Source organism: Copadichromis virginalis, linkage group LG5 (assembly GCF_057382275.1).
Source record: "Copadichromis virginalis isolate Kocher_CV1m ecotype Utaka linkage group LG5, C_Virginalis_male_GT1.1, whole genome shotgun sequence".
In the NCBI taxonomy this organism is placed as follows: Eukaryota; Metazoa; Chordata; class Actinopteri; order Cichliformes; family Cichlidae; genus Copadichromis; species Copadichromis virginalis.
In genome coordinates this window covers 27655725-27672474 of record NC_140622.1, presented here as the reverse complement: position 1 = coordinate 27672474, position 16750 = coordinate 27655725, and the positions used below count along the sequence as shown (strand labels likewise).

Here is a 16750-nt window from a genome sequence, read left to right as displayed (position 1 = left end):
AAAATTAATTTCCTTCTTTGTATTTTCTTGTAGACTTAAGCTTCACAATACCAAGTGTCTCAATGGATAAATTTCACAATAAATCAGATTCTGTCTACCACCTCTTTAATTATTTTCTTTAACAAAACACAGATGTAAAAAACAAACAAACCCCACAGTGGATACAAATGAAAAGAATTAGCTTTGAGATGGCATTAATTAAATCTGTGTCTCAAATGGAGTGCTTGTATACAGTATTGAGTACATGCAGTTCAACTCCTTGGACAGTGTACCCAAACCAGCTGCATACTTCTCATCCCTGGTGGTTGCCAATTTCCAGTCAGTATGATGAACACGTGTTTACAGTCTTGTATGAATACCATTTGGTCTTTATGGATAGACGACTCCTTCATAATACCTGTAGCTCGTGGCACGTGGACACTGCAGTGCTAACTCAGTGCGCTGAGTGAGGCCTCACTTCCACTAATTTAAGTCGCTGAGCTGGACTCTTTGCTGTTGGTTACTTTAGAGGAAGTTTAGCTTTTGGAGAATGAACAGAAAGACATGGAGCAAAAGCCTCATACTTTTAATTTCATATGATCAGTGTTAAAGAAGGAAAGAATCACTCTTTTTGCTTTTCTTTTTGTGCTGATGCCCCTGTTACGTCTTATAACACCTGGGTCTTTTGGTCCTCACTCATTCCATCCTTCTCCACGCTGAAAAACTTCAGCTTGTCTTTCTTTGGTCCGTGCTTTCGCCCCACTTTCCTGATTGGCTCTTTGGCCTGCATACCATAGGAGTCCTCCATGACTACTCTTCCTCTGAGAGAGTATCTGATGTAGGACCAGGAGAGGACGGAGCCGCTGTAAGACCTAAAAAACACAGGAGCATTATTAGTTATTGTTATTACACAAGCATAAAAGGAAGTCCAACATAAATGGTGCTCGAGTTTCACTCAAAGACACATCAGCAGACAAGTATAAATCCACACCACGAAGAGCCACTGCAGCATTGGCTGATTTGATAAAGACTTATTACTGTTAAACCATTTGCAGTTTGTTATCTATCACAAATGCACTGTGCCCACCTCTCCAGGGACACAATACACCTGGGAAAGGTACACAACAATCATGCTGGACCAATGAACTGGACTTTGGACACCAAACTTGCTTGGGCAAGGTACAGGTAATCGAGTGTCATTACGCCCTAAGTTTGAATATGTTTATAAATGGATTCCCTGTTAGAGTACTCTCTGAGTTCAGCGTAAGTCGATGTGCGTGCACACACACACACACACACACAGGATCTTACCCATAATAACCTCTGTTCATGTAGTAGAAGATTTCTTTATAGCGGAGTGGATAGTCCCACATCTGGATGTCTGTCAGCTGACCATCAAAACCTGGGAAATCAATCACAGGCTCACCTGACCACACATACTGAACACACACACAGGAGACAGACATAATAGAGACAATGAGAGAAATTAAAGATGATTACATAAAAATAAGTAAGGTGCCTGTATTCTTTTAGAGTCTAAGCATTTATATCTGCAATGAAGGATTCATCGTCTCATCATTTTAACAATTTGTTTGTTTGCATTTGTTCTTTCTTTGGTTCTTCTTTTCTATCTGTTGTCATCTTTGATGATTCCCAGTTTGCACTGAGGTGATTTGCAACAGTGTGAAGCTACAGAAATTAAAATGAGCACCTCCAACAGACCCAGTAACAAAACATAACTCAGTACATCTACTCAAGCGGTTTACAGATGTACAGTTTTTCTTACAGAAGGAGGGAAAAACACATAAAACAGAAACACATGAAGCAATAACTTAAACATTCAAAATGTTTAAGAAAGTGGATGGAAACAATCCATAAGTGTAGTCTGCTATATCTGCCTATAAGCCGATTTCAACCCTGTTCTCACCTGAGACGGCAGCACCTTCCTGATGCTCATGTTTGAGCCGCTGAACATCTGTACCACACCCTTCCTGGTGTCCACAGTGAGGCACACACTGGTCCAGAAGTCCAATCCGATGTTTGGCCAGAACTTGATGAGGGGCCGCAGGTACACATAGTTGTAGTAACCGCTAAATGTCAGGCCATATGAGTTAGGGTTTGCCACCAAACTCAGAGGGGATCTGTTTGGACTGAGGGTGAAAAGCGGGAAGCCGGACTGTAAATTGTCAGCCATGTAACGCAGACACACGGACACACCTACAGGAGGAGAGCAGGATCACAAATTTACCAAAGAAGAGCAAAAACTTAACAGCTTCTATAGTTGAATCTCATCTGAACACATGCATACAAATTTATAACAAATTTGTAATAAATACAACATACACTTGATTTACCACATTTTTGTACCTATGTTGGACTGTACTCACCTCTAGTTGGACTCTCTGTTGTCCAGGGATAGGTCCAGCGACGGTTGGTGGTCCAGGAAGGAGTAGAAAGGGGGGAGTAACGAGTGGAGCCCCAGGGACTGGTGGTGGGAGGTGTGGTGGGGATCCAGGAACGGGTTTTGTGTCTTCTGGTTGGGTAATCAGTGGTAGAAGGCGAGACAGAATCATAATAGGGCGGGTAGAAGGTTACACCTCCATAATTACGAGACAAAGTGAACATCTTCCCTCTTAGATCTAGTGCAGAACTTCCTGGAGACAGAAACACAAACAAGTGGTCAACATGATATGAAAATTTCTTTTTACTCATTAATATAAGTGCTTTTATGAACAGTCCATCATCCAGGATGAAGGTGGACTAGAGCAATAATTAAAGCCAGGAATGTGACTCCAGCCTGTTTGAGACTGGACGGATGTGCGGTTTTAGATGCAACTGTAAGATGGAAAGGTGGCGCAGAGCACCTGGTGTGCATCTGCTAATTAACCTCTCTCACCTGAGGTGCAGGGCAGGAGGGGACAGAGTGTGTGAGCACAACAGGTAGCTGTGCTGCAAAGCAAACAGTCAGTGCTCTGCAGCTGGGCTTTACAGTGGAGCAAAGGTTATCTTCTGTTTTTAGAAGCTGCATAAATAAAGAGGTACGTGTGGAGCTCCAGTCCTCGCTGATGAGAACTCAGTGACACAAAGATATCAGATTTTCACTACTGTGACAAGACGAATTCACTTTAACTGCAGAGATATATCCTTAAACATCCTTAATATCGAGCAGCTTTTTCAGGAAGGGAGCCAACACTTTTTCACATTACTGTATGTCCTGAATGATTGGGCCCCAACATACAGCTCAGAGCATTATTCCACCAGAGCACTTGGCTCTCCGGCTGCAGCCATACTTGTGGTTTGCAGAGTTTGGAAAAGCAGCGTAGGAGTCAGACCCTTCAGCTGCAATCTACACAAAATAAAAGCAACAGCAAATCTGACTGCATATCACATGGGCCTCTTTAAATATTGTTAATAAAGACCATTGTTATAGTCCTTTGTCTTTACTGCATGCGCATGATTTTAATTAAGAAATATTTTCACTGCTGCAATTTTGGTAATAATATTTGCATTTAACCACATTCTTTTCTGTGTGTGTACCTGTTGTTCTTGGCCATGAATCTGGTTGTTCAGATGGAGTTGGTCCACCAATCACCTCCATAATAACCATCAGAAAGGGAACAAGAAGCAGCTTCATCTTTATGCCTGACACTGAGCGTCCCTGCAGTGAAGCGTGTGAGCGTCCTCGCTGTGTGGATGTGTTTATCTCTCTGCTTCCTCTCTGAGTCTGAGCAGGCTCCACTTCAGCTCTGTAACTTTCAGTTTACTGGTTCAGACGTCAGCAGCTGCTTTAAGTTTCATTTCTGTAAACAGAAACTCTCCCGAGTGTCCCTGTCCCCTCCTTTCCCCTCCTTTCAGTGTTGCAAGATTAGACAGATAGCAGCAAATGTGAAGTCACAGGGAGGTCACATTTTCTGTGTGTCCAGGACAAAGGGAGTTGAAAAAAAATCGGTACAGTTGTAATGAAGTGGAAAACCATATATGGAGTCTAAAACTGTGAACAGCAGGCTGCAAACACGCTTTTTAATGCTGTGAATTTGGACATTTTAATCTAATGGGGTTGACCAGGGACAAAAAACGCAGTTTCTGGCATTTAGGGACATTTCATTTTCACCCCTCCCTGAACCTGGTTATGACAGAGGCTTATTCACCCCCCCCCCCCCCCACACACACACAAAAGATAAATTATCTGTGGGTTGGGTTTATTGTTTATCTTTGCTCTAGTTAATATTTAATTAGTCATCTGCAGCTGTTCCTATAGTTTAGACACTGCCTACGTCTCTGAGTTTGCATGTATAATATGTAATACTTATTGTAATGTGTTTTTTTGTCCAAACTGTGAAGCATTTTATAACTGTGTGTTTTCAAAACTGCTACACAAATAAACTTCTTCTTCTTCTTCTTCTTCTTATATTAACTGTCTTTTTCTTGTATATATTTTCTCAGTCTTCCTTTGTCGTGATATTTTTGCAGCTGTGAGTTTCCTCGCTCTGTGCGTCCTGTATTTGCATCCCTTGCGACTTCTGGTATTTGGACTCTGATATTATTCCTGTGTGTTTTGGGCATTTTGGACTTTGTTTGCTTCCTAGACTATCAGCTTTGAAAGCTTCCTTTGAGTTTCGTGCCTCTCCTGCATCCTATATTTGGCTCTGCTAAAGTTAATCAACAATCCACACAGCACAGTGTGACAGAAACTCACTGCTCAAATACTTAAAAAAAACACCAATACAAAGGCAATGGACCTGTTTTTAGAATATTTGAGTAATTGATAATGTGTCAGTAATCCGGTTCAGTTCACTGTGCCGTAATTGTCTACATGGAGGAATCTATCATGAAGAGGAGCGTGTGATGTCTCATTGTGCTGTCCTGAACCGCAAACACACCTCAACCATGGCTGCAAGTTCAACACAGAGGTCATGACTGCTGTGCGGTATGAATACAGTCCATAACGGCTGATTCCAGTCTATTTAGACTAAAGTAACACTAAAAGATTGAGTAGCTCTGCTCACCACAACAGCTTTTCCACATCATTTAACAAGAGGTAAAACTGACACAAGAACCAATACTATATGGAAATTCTTAAGTTACTTTAGCTTTCATTAAATCTGTATGTGAGCTTTTACTTCCTCTACTCAAACCAGTGCTGAACTTTATCTCATATTAACAGCTTGCTGTGTCTGTAAATTTCATCTTTCACTTCCTTAAACTCGTCGCCCAAACTTTCACACAGAGCTCCAGAAACGTTTCTGAGTGAATATACCAGTTTACTATGAGTACATTAGTCAAGACACATTTATTTAAGAAAGAAGTCTGAGAGTATCAAGAAACATTTTGATGCAGAGTGATAAGTGTTACTGTTCTGTGCTGCTCATGTTGGCCCTTGCCTCAGCTTTTGATACTGTTGGCTATCACATTCTGCTCGGTAGGCTGAGGTGCTGGGTTGATGCATGAGGATCTGCATTTTCACTCCATAGGTTAACTGTCATGGATCGCTGTGTGGCAGGCAGGAGGAGGACCCAAAATGCAAAACTCACAGACACGGGGATGAACTCAAAAAATCACAGCTTTAATGCTGGAACGGCAGGATGTAGGAAATACAAAACTAAACTGGGAAAAGTAAACTAACACTCGCAGAGAGATACAGGGAAATCCACGCAGCATGAGGGAGAACGCGACACAGAACTGAGGGAGACGCAGACATAAATACACAGAGGGTTAACGAGGGAAGTGGGAGCACACGGGGAACACAGGTGACACTGATAATCATAACAAGACACGGCAGGAGTGAACAACACACTGGCGGGAGACGGGCAAAGTAAAACAGGAAGTACAGAGGTTCAGACAGGAGGAGAGAGTACGGGGAAAACACAGACATAACGGGCTGGGGAAAACATAGAATAAACACAAAGAGAGACGAGGGCTCATGACTACACAGAGGGGCACACAGGGGGTAAGAGTCACGAAGGGAAAACACTTAGGGAACAACACACCAGGGCAACTCAGGAAACATGGCCTTAATAAGGAACAAAATACATAAATACATGAAAACTAAGAATACTGGGCCAACATGGCCCAGGACCATGACATTAACACCATTTGGGTTTGGCATTCAGGTGTAGGAGATCTGGTAAAACAAAGTGGAGAGAGGCAGATTTCTATTTGCTGCAGTTTTTTTAAAGTTTACAAGCGTTGATGCTAGATCTCTGAATAAACTTAAGGAAATGTTGCCTCATCTTCTTATTTGTGTCACTCAAAAACAAATGTTGAGATGTAAAATCATCGCAAGTAAGCAACATATTTCAAACAGGAGCAGGAAGGTTTGAATGTGTGGAAACGTGAAGTTTTATCCTGCATGTGTGCGCGTATGTTGATGCTGCGACGATAATGATTCTCAGTACAGAATGCTAGAGAGCCTCATTTCATTATATTTCAGTGCGTATATTTACATCTGTGAAATCAGTAATGCAGCAAACAGATCGGTAAACTGATTGTTTCTGACACACACAGTTTTTGTAGGAGGACCACAAGTCCCACCTAACATGAAACATGAAAACAGATCGAGCGGTAACCAAAATAAATTTTTAGTTCCACATTTTTGTTCTTGAGCTTTTGTTTTGTTTCCTCTGATACTGGAGCATTTTGGAAAGAGGATATAAGATTCCAGAGGCTGTTTTCAAACCTTATGGCCACAGAATAAACTAATAAAGTAAAAGGGCAGAACTGTGAAAATGTTTTTATGACACTGGGTAGACTGATGTTATCTGCACGTTATCTAAAGACTCTTCATGTTGTATATATATTTTCTTTCATTTTTTGTTTTAAGGTCAGAAATGTAAGAAATAATATCTCTTCCTCAGCATCTGTGCAGACGGTTGTCACATCAGCTCGGCCTGTTATCTTAGGCAGTTTTGCAACAGTAACGAAGCTTTTTGGTACAATGACAGCCTTTTCTTGCTCTCTGGACATTTTAACTACACCTTTGTTCGAAAGTGTCTTACAGTGCATTGGTTCACCTGCCTCTGGTAAGGTCTTATTAAAAGCCAGTTAAAAACATCTTTTAAAATCAGCTTTTTATTAATTTCTCTTATTTTGTTTTTTTATGCATTGTTGGCTCCTACGACGTACTTATTAAGCACTCTGTAATTTTATATCTTGAAAGGTGCTTTATAAATAAAGTTTTACTTATTTACTTACTTGGAAAATAAATAACATGGCTATGTTAGAAAGAGAAATCCAACAGTGAGACAGGTCGGCTGAGGTTAGGCTGGAACACAAGACAGTTTGTGGCTAAGTTTATAAGATAAACCTTTATTAGTCCCACAAGTGGGAAATTTGCTTAAAATAAGCACTTTTTAGTAATACATTATAATACACGTGACTAAGAACATAATTAAATGTAATTTCCATGTATGTTATTTACAGTTACAATTAAATACCTACAAATAATTAAAGCTAGGCACACTAGAAATAGTTATACTGTAAGCAAATTATGTACTGCACAAGTACTTAACTTAGTATGCACTCAAGTATGTAATGTGTAAGTCATCTTCGGTAGTGAATAAGTAATTTTAGTAAGTACATGACTTCAGATGTTTTACAGGTAAGGAGAGACTATTCTGGAAGTCATGTGAAGTACTGTGTAAGTGATTTTAAGTTATGCATAAATTCATGTTTTATATGCGAATGAAGAAATTATTACATTGTAAGTAAATTTAGGTATTTCTTGGTAATTTTGGGGAAAAAAACAATATTTCACCATCTTACATAAACTGTGTATAGTAGGAGTATACTGAGCTTTTCAATGGTTTAACCTTGCCTAATGTCATGATCCGGAGTTTGTGACTCCGTGTTTATGTTTTAGTAGTTATTATTATTCTGGGTTTTGTTTTCATGTTCCTATGTGTTCCCCAGTCTGCGTGAAGTTTTTGTGTTGTGTCATTGCGTGTATGTGTTTCCTGTTTTATTTTGAAGGTCTGCATCTTATGTGAGTGTTTTCAGTTTGCCTCCCTAGTTAACCACTCCCAGCTGTGTCCCCCACCTGTGTGTGATCTCCCTGTGCTCTCTGAGTGTTTTTAAGTCTTGTCTTCTTAGTCGTTGCTGGTTCGTCTGTGTTGTTTCCCCTCGGTCTCCCTGCGTCTCTCCGTATGTATTTCCCCGGACCTCCCTGCATCTTCATTTCTGGTTTGTTTTGTTAGTTTTACCCAGTTTAGGTTTCCGGTTTTATGTTCACCCACCATTGCTGTTTGTACCCACTCCTGTAAATAAATACTCACCTGCACCAGAGCTGCCACCTTTTGGGTCCTTTCTACAACTCCACATGTCTGCCACACCGGACGTGACACCTAAATTCCAGATATTTTACTGCTTTCCTGTACACTCATATTTGTACGGTGATTGTGAAATTTTAAAATACATAAACAATTAAGTTGGACTTGGCTCTATCATTATAAGGCCACATAAGCCTGCAAACGTTGATTATATTGATTTTTTCTTGTAAGTTGGTAAGGGACAACAGTGCTAATCACATTTACATAGCAATATAAAAGCACAGTTCAATAACAGAATATCCAACATGCACATCAACATACTGAATATTAAATAGAGATGTAAAAAGGCAGGATTAATCCACTTCAGACTGCAGCCCATGCCCTGAAAAATAAAGGAAAATGTTTGTTTTTCTGTAAAGTTACCATGAAGCTGTTGATAACCGAAAAGTTTATATTTTCCACAATTTACAATATCATTTTCATTTTCTTACACAGTAAAAATGGCATTTTGTTTAATTTACTGATAATTTCTGTTTATTTAAGTCATAAAGTAAATTAGTGAATCAGTGAAGCCAACAGTGTCACTGCTCATGCCGACAGACTTCATCATGGAGATGAAAGCTTTAATTATTCTCCCACCAAAACTGATAATTTTGTTTAGATGTTTTGGAGGAATGATGTGCTCACTTCCTGAAGTGAAGCTTGTTTTGGTGTCAGCAGACTGTGCAGATTGAACACTCAGCACAACCTCAGTAAACAGCTGCTCTGAGTTTTCAGTGCTATCCTTGTGGCCCTGATCATCTGTTTTCAAAGTTTCTGCCAAAGGCTCTGGAAGTATGGTACCCATGTTGTCCAAAACAGTCTCCTCCGACACGTCAATGTTGGCATTCTGGGCGATCATTTGAAAGTGTTTCGACGCAGTTTCAATGATCTCTATAATGGCCTCTGGCAGAAGAGTCTTAGTGGCTATGTCGGGGTTTCCTGATTTAATGGAACGCCACTGTTCGGCTGTCATGTTTTCAAAAAAAGATTTGATGACAGGACAAACACGAGCTGCTGTCAGTTCCTTAATGTTCTCTGTATTTAGGAATTCTTTTTCAATTTATAATATTTGTATATTAGGCTGGGTTAAATGATTATTTGTTAGGTTTTGAGTTGAACGTGTCTTAAATGGACTTTCACGTTGAAAGCGTGAAAAATGTAAGTTCCAAGTTTGCTATTTCAAACACAGTTCCTGTCCTATTTATGGGTTTTGGGGCTGTAAGTTTTTTTTAGCCTGGAGTTCGCCTCATACTTCTTTCAGAAGCCAATTTTGGATGTTCTGTGAGCATACACAAATGCACTTCATGTTTAATTTCTTAGCTATGCGGCTAAATAATTTGTGAATGGTTATTTGAATGTAAGCTTTACGTACCGGATCTTCTAGTGCAAAAGGGTCCGGCTTTGAATGGGAAGATGCAACTGGGATGCTGTTGTCTGTGGTTCTGTTGTTGTCTGTGTGCCAAGTATTGCAAGCATTACGCTCAGACCATGTCTCTCAGCCTGGGTTTATAACCACCATCTCATGAGTGCCAAGAAAACTTTGGTCTTTCTTTTTATGTATGTTCTTCTGAAAAGATCAGGTAGAGTTTCAGATGCCATGCCCTGAGAAGCATATTTGTTGAGCATGTCTGTGAGCACCTGGGTATCATTAACAAGCTGCTCGAGCAATTCACTGCTTTCAACTTTACCCTTTCTCAGAAATTTAGCCCTGGTGTTTTTGGCAATGCGAAGAATTGTTGCTTTTCCAAATTGCTTCACAAAGAATATTTTGATCTTACCCGAGTTGTTTTCTAACGACTGCTTAAAATTTCTCTTGAAATGATGTAGGAGTGATAACTTTGCCACTCTCTGCAGCATTTTCAATCTCTGCCTCAACTGAATGAGTGAGCTGCTTTGCAAGAGCTCACTTTCTTCAGTTGTTTCTGATTGCACCTTGTTATACTGAGGATCCTTAGGTTGATCCAAAATTGGTAAAAACTCTTCAACAGCCTTTTTGATGGCAAATTCCACAGTTTTCAAATTTGCAGTATTTAAGCTATCCTGGGAGCCTATCATGGGTCTTTCATGTCCTTGATCCAGTTGATCTTTTGGACACTTTGACTATCTAAAGTTTTAGTGTCCTCCTCTGAATCAGTGAAGCAACGGGTATCAGTGCTCATGTTGAAAGAATTCATCTTGGAGATGAAAGTTCTAATCATTCTCCCAGCAAAACTGAGCATTTTGTTCTAGTGATGGGAATTCCAGCTCTTTTTAGTGAGCCGAGCCGAACCAGCTCTTTTGGCTCCCAACCGGCTTTTTAGGTTGTTTTCTTGCTTAATTTTAAATCATGCTTTTTATTTGTTTTTGTTTCTAATGTCTCTGTAAAGCCCTTTGAATCACCTTGTTGTTGAATTGTGCTATATAAATAAACTTGCCTTGCCTTCAGTTAATTTATTATCACCAACAATATAAAATTATAGAATTACTAATGTAAAAAAATGTGGTTTTATTTGTATATTTTTATATATAAACATATACAGTGGCCCCTAGAGACAAAGCAGAGAGTGAAAGAGAGCCAAGGACAACAATAAGAGACAACATCATCACATTAGAAAGGCATAGTAATCATCCACAATTATTTTCAGTTCCAGATGATAAAGGATTCAGAAAGTTTATTCATGCAGTCCATCCTATGTATGCAATTCCAAGCAAGAAAACACTCTACCCCAAAATCATCCCTGGCCTATATGACAGAGAATGTGCATATTCTTTTTGTTTTGCACATTTCAATTTATATTTTATTGTATTGTGGTTTGCAGTGTTTTGTGTTGTTTCACTTTAAATTTCTTTAAAAGGAAAAAGTTGAAAATTTAAATAGTTAAAAGTTGAATTGTAAATAGTTGGTTTTTGTATTTTATAATTTATTTATTACATTTTATGTAGTGTGAATAAATAAAAGTATGTTTACGGCGGCCCCTAGAGAAAAAAGCACGTACAAATTCCAAAACACATTGCTAGCATTAACTGAACTTCCAAAACAGAGCTACCTAGATCACTTAAATTACACAATTGAAAGCATATGTGTATGGTTTGTGTATTTATACACAAACACTCATATATATTCAAATAATTAAAAAAAAAAAAAGTTCATTTACCTGTTACTGCCACACACCAAATCTGGTCCTTGGTACTTCCTGGCTTGTGTAGCCACTAGGATCCTAGAGCACTTCCGTTGTGTTTTGCAGGTTTCACGTGCTTTGGAGTTTGTACGTGCTTTGTATCTAGTATACTTTTATTTATTCACTCCACATAAAATCTAATAAATAGATTATAAAATACATAAACCAACTATTTACATTTGAACTTTTAACTATTTACATATACAGTTTTTTGTTTTAAACAAATTTAAAGTGAAACAACACAAAACACTGCAAACCACAACACCGTAATATATAAAGTACGTTTTTTGTCTCTAGGGGCCACAGTAAGTATACTTTTATTTATTCACTCCACATAAAATCTAATAAATAAATTATAAAATACATAAACCAACTATTTACATTTGAACTTTTAACTATTTAAATTTTCACCTTTTTTGTTTTAAACAAATGTAAAGTGAAACAACACAAAACACTGCAAACCACAACACAATAATATATAAAGTACGTGTTTTGGAGTTTGTACGTGCTTCAGAGTTTGTATGTGCTTTGTCTCTAGGGGCCACCATAAATATACTTTTATTTATTCACTCCACATAAAATCTAATAACTAAATTATATAATACAAACAGCAACTATTTAAATTTTCAGCTTACATACATAGGATTCACTACATGAATAAACTTTCTTCTTTTTTTTTCTTTTCTTTTTTTTTTGGCCTGTCCCGTTTGGCTCTTTTGCCATCAGAATTGTTGTCTAAAGGCAAAGAAAGATGCCCAACGGATTTACTTTACCAAATTGACCATCCCAGCCTTGCCGTAATGGTCCATTTGATTCACCTTTTATTGTTTATTTTATTTTCACTTACTGAATACGGGACAGACTTGACTGGGGGAAAGAAGGGGAGAAAGAAAGAGGGAAAGAGAAACAGCTGAGAAGAGGGACGGGGGAGAAGGGCAAAAGACAAAAACCAACAGAACGGGCAGAGAAAAAAAAATGCATATATCAATCACCTGGATCACCTGCTGAGAAAGAAAAAAGAAAACAAGCAGAAGAGAACAAGAGTAATAGAATAAACAGCATCACAATGATATATGGGAATATGACAGTAAATACTAAATGTTAAACATTATTGTGCAGCACATAAGATCAACAGAACACAGTGTGCCTTGAGGTAGGAGCCAAAAAGGGTGTAGTTTGTGGGTGCGATCACCCGTGTGTACACCTGTGTGCATGGACGCGCTTGTTTTTTTTAAAAGGTTCCTTCATGTAATGATCTGCTAGAGAATCTTTAGGGATACGGGCCCAGCACTCGAGGCCTGGAGTTGCCTACCCCTGGTCTATATGATCTGGTCAGAGAGGCTGACTGCATCACCGCTGATGATGAGTACTAGCGGTTCTGAGACAGGAGAATCAAGCTCTTCAGGTTGAGGACCAAGATTCTCCTGTGTCGGGACCACATCAGTAGATGGTTCTGAGACTGGAGAAACAAGCTCCTCAGGTTCAGGAGCATAAAGAACGAGCTGACATTTTTCTCATGAAACCAGCGATCAGCTCAACAGACCCTCAGTTTACCTGCATGCATCCTCCTCCTCATCAGTCAGCTGTTTAACACCTGCTGCTAATTCAAGAAACACGCCTACGTTACCTAGTGATAGTAACTGGGCAGCCGGTGCTCGATATAAAGCAATGTCAGCGCATTTTTCTGCACAAGATAAGTAAATATAGTGTTTTCCCAGAGCTGCTGGAGCTTGTTTCCTTACAGAGCACTTTATAGGCGAAGCAGCTTCATCAGCGGCTGATGTCCAATCACCGGCACACAGCTTTGAAACCTCACCTTAGTTTTAGCTCTCAGTGGTTAAACGCATGACTTCATTCACTCAGGTTCTGTCTGTTGGGTCACGTTTACTTCGCTGTTTTATTTACAACTGAGCAAATCGGTTTGGCTGAGGTTAAAGTTACAAACTCAAATTGTCGGAACAGGTTTGCTCGTTTCTTGGATTCATTTGGTGATTTATTAAATGTATAACTGTTATTCTAATCTGCTGCTGAGTCTCTTACACTTTTCTTTATGCTATATATTTTCACGTCTCTGGAATAGTTGGCAGTTAGATAGTCAGCTGGGAAACTCTGTGTTAACTCATGGAGCTGAGGATATCGTGGATATGCTGACCTCGCTCCGTGGTGTACAGGGCCGTTTACCCTCATGATTAATATTCACAATAAAAATATTAGCCGAACATCATGAAGTCTGTATGTGTTTCATAGTGTCGAACAACCTTTGTACAGTTAAAGCCAGCAGTTACTACATGACGGAAACACCAACGTTATCTCTTTTATGCGTTTATACACAGGTCACGCTGATTACTGAACAAAAACCCAAAGATCAGATGTTAAACAGATTTATTTGCTCTCTCTCCTCCTTAAACATGTTTTTAATGTTAGTTATAATTCAGAATTGGCGACTGAAACACGTAGGACACATAAGAACATCAGGAAATAAAACACTGATAAATATAACCTCAGTAAAAGAAGTCAGCGGGGGTTATTACAGCTGTGTACCGGGGGTCCAGCGATGGACTTGTGGTTCTGTGAACAGCACAAATGCCAGGTGACTGTGAAATAACTAACAGCACTTCTTCCACAAATGAAGCCAGTAACTTACTATCCTAAAAGATTAGCCCTAGTTGCTTGTGCTTTACCTCCATGCGTGAGATCAGTATGTGCAGCAGCTTAAGCTGTACAATGTTTCAGGAAATAGTTCATTTCACCTTTTGACACTGTTAGTTCCACACGAGGTAGATGTCTACTACTGCAGACTAAAATTACATTTCTGTTACCTACAAGACACTTAATGTTACTGTTACTCTCACTCCGGTCTCATGTATTCATGTCCAGGTTTGTTCATGTTCATGTCAGGGTTCTTCATGTTGCGTTTTAGTTCACCCAGTTTAAGTTAGTTTAGTTTTGCATCAGTTTGCCTTGCCCCTTTCTTTGTACCCTTCTATCAGCCTTATTGAAGTGCTGGAGTGATGATCATCACTCCATAAGCCAATGAGATTATCGCATGACATTTTCGAATGGGGATATTTCTTTTGAACTGTTTTCAATTTAACGTAATATTTAAGTGTTTCTTAGTTTTAGACTAGCTGGTTATTCTATTTCAACGTTTTAAACCATATCCCAGGGTTTTTACTTCACCATTGATGGGGTTTTAACAAGCAAATAAAAGACAGAGCTTAATTCTGTAAAGATTAGATGAAAAATACTCAAAGGATAAATTCAATTGGTTTATTATTTTGTTACATAAGTTGGAAAAAGGAAAACAAGTAACTACAGAAACAACAAAAGAAAAGTTAAACAAGCAAATAAGTAAATGAAGGGGGGAAAGAAGGAGGGGAGAAAACCCCAACAACCCCCTCTGAGCAAGCACGAGGCGACAGTGGGGAGGAAAAACTGCCTTTTGACGGGCAGAAACCTCCAGCAGAACCAGGCTCAGGAGGGGACAGTCAACTGCTGGGACTGGTTGGGGGGGGAGGGTGAAAAAAGAAAAAAGATGAAGAAGGTGGAGAATATGTGTTAGGGGGGACAGGAGAGGTGAAAAGTAAGATGGATCACAGGTGGAGGAGGACGAGGCTAAATCATCTGAATAAGCGGCAGAACCAGCCTTTTTTCTTCTTTTTCAGGTATTTTTCCATGAGCTCGTTCTCCAGGATAAGGGTTCTCAATTGATCATTTGTTTCTGCATTCTGCTGCTCGAGTTGCTGGCATCTTTGCTCCATTTCTTTTAAGGTTTCTTGTTTTTTTCTAAGCTTTTCTGTCAGGTCTTTGTATGCTGCCTCCTCCATTAGATTTTCTAACAGCTCATTTTTTCTCTGGATTTCTTGACTCGTACGCTGCAGGTCTTCATGTATTTTCTCTTGTTGTTGCTTTTGTGCCTGCATTTCAATTATTTGGCTCTTCAAGTCACTGGACTTCAACAACATCTCCTTAATGACCGCTGAGTGTTTCCTCTTCATTCCATCAATCCTACGCTGCATCTTTGAACATCGTTTTTCCAGTATTTCCTTTTCTCTTTGCAGTTCATTACAAAATTCTAGATTCCTTCTCTCAAAGTCCCGGAGAATACGTTCTTCTTCTTCCTGTTGCTTTTTTTCTTCTTCCTGTTGCTTTTTTTCTTCAAGAAGCTTTTTATTTTTGAGCTTTGTTTTAACAGACCACACTATCAGATCTTTGTACAATTTCTGTGTGGCTTTGAGTTTGTCCTGCATTTGTATTTCCTTTTCTCTTTGCAGTTTAAGTGTTTCGTCATGTTCTTTATTATAAAATTCTTGCAATTCTAGATGCCTTCTCTCAAAGTCCTGGATAATACGTTTTTCTTCTTCCTGTTGCTTTTTTTCTTCAAGAAGCTCTTCATTTTTGCACTTTGTTTCACCAAACCTGACTATCAGATCGTTGTACAAGTTCTGCATGGCTTTGAGTTCGTCCTGCATTTGTATTTCCTGTTCAGTCTTCTGTTGGTGGATTTTTTCAATTGTTTTCTCCGCTTCATTGAGCTTTCCTCGAAGCACCTGATTCTGTTTCTCAATGTTTTGGAGATCCCACTGTATCTCCTCAATATTAGCTTTCTTTCGTTGAAGCTGGGCAGATGTTTCTTTTAATTCAGCACTCTGTGTTCCTGATGAAAGAAAAGGAGAAAAGATCTTCTCTCGTCCTTCATCAAACTTCACTCCCGAGCCCTCATTGATCATTTTTATATCAGGCTGGCGTTGCTGTTTTTCTTCCAGGTCTTTATTTCGTGCTTCCAGTTGTCTGCACTTTTCCTCTAGTTGAAGCTTCTCTTCTTCAATTTGTTTAATTTTGTAATGTAGGTCAGATTTTTCCTTCTGACTTTCATGTAATGCTCTTTGGACTGATAAGACACCATCCGTGGTCATTTCTCCTGGAGAGATTGGCCGGCCAGAACACAAAGGACAGGCAGCATAATCTTTTTGTGTTTGTTTGCGTTTTTGTGGAGGCATGTTGGAGCCTGTGCACAGTGACTCTGAAAAGGCTTAGAAATATTTCCAAATGTATCTCTGGTCGAACGTTTGAAGGCTGTGAACAAACTGATTTTAAAATTGCTGCTTCTGATCCCTATTTATAGACTTTCGTGGCTGCGAATTTGACGTCAGCGCTCTTTGAGCCTTTGATCCTTTGTTCGATCACAGGATCACATGACAGCTGTGCGTAATTCTGCGCATGCTCAGAGAATACACATTGAGATGCACGGTTTTGTTTTGTTTTGAATTTTTTTAAATACCCCGAAAACAGTGTTGCCAACTTAGC

General features: G+C 39.3%; 2 protein-coding genes across 2 annotated transcripts; both read right to left on the bottom strand.

The window, feature by feature from the left end:
• Positions 1-88: 88 nt before the first annotated feature.
• LOC146709950 (uncharacterized) lies at positions 89-3726 on the bottom strand. The gene is made up of 5 exons (XM_085457190.1): positions 3517-3726; positions 2367-2633; positions 1907-2196; positions 1291-1418; positions 89-851 (listed from the first exon to the last, which is right to left on the bottom strand). The coding sequence occupies exons 1-5, from the start codon at positions 3611-3613 to the stop codon at positions 647-649; spliced, it is 987 nt and encodes a 328-aa protein (XP_085313316.1). The 5' UTR covers positions 3614-3726; the 3' UTR covers positions 89-646.
• Positions 3727-14698: 10972 nt separating this feature from the next.
• Positions 14699-16684, bottom strand: LOC146709949 (uncharacterized). The gene is made up of 2 exons (XM_085457187.1): positions 15325-16684; positions 14699-15246 (listed from the first exon to the last, which is right to left on the bottom strand). Exons 1-2 carry the CDS (start codon positions 16441-16443, stop codon positions 15064-15066), a joined length of 1302 nt encoding a protein of 433 aa, XP_085313313.1. The 5' UTR covers positions 16444-16684; the 3' UTR covers positions 14699-15063.
• Between the last annotated feature and the right edge of the window lie 66 nt (positions 16685-16750).

Bases quoted from the DNA above. Each gene is read 5' to 3' on its own strand.
- LOC146709950 (XM_085457190.1), bottom strand. From the start codon at position 3,613: ATGAAGCTGCTTCTTGTTCCCTTTCTGATGGTTATTATGGAGGTGATT. The intron at 2,634-3,516 runs GTACACACACAG...TTCTGTCTCCAG, and splicing joins TTCATGGCCAAGAACAACAG to GAAGTTCTGCACTAGATCTA. The intron at 2,197-2,366 runs GTGAGTACAGTC...CTCCTCCTGTAG, and splicing joins AACAGAGAGTCCAACTAGAG to GTGTGTCCGTGTGTCTGCGT.
- LOC146709949 (XM_085457187.1), bottom strand. From the start codon at position 16,443: ATGCCTCCACAAAAACGCAAACAAACACAAAAAGATTATGCTGCCTGT. The intron at 15,247-15,324 runs CTGCAGCGTACG...GCATACAAAGAC, and splicing joins AAGAGAAAATACATGAAGAC to CTGACAGAAAAGCTTAGAAA.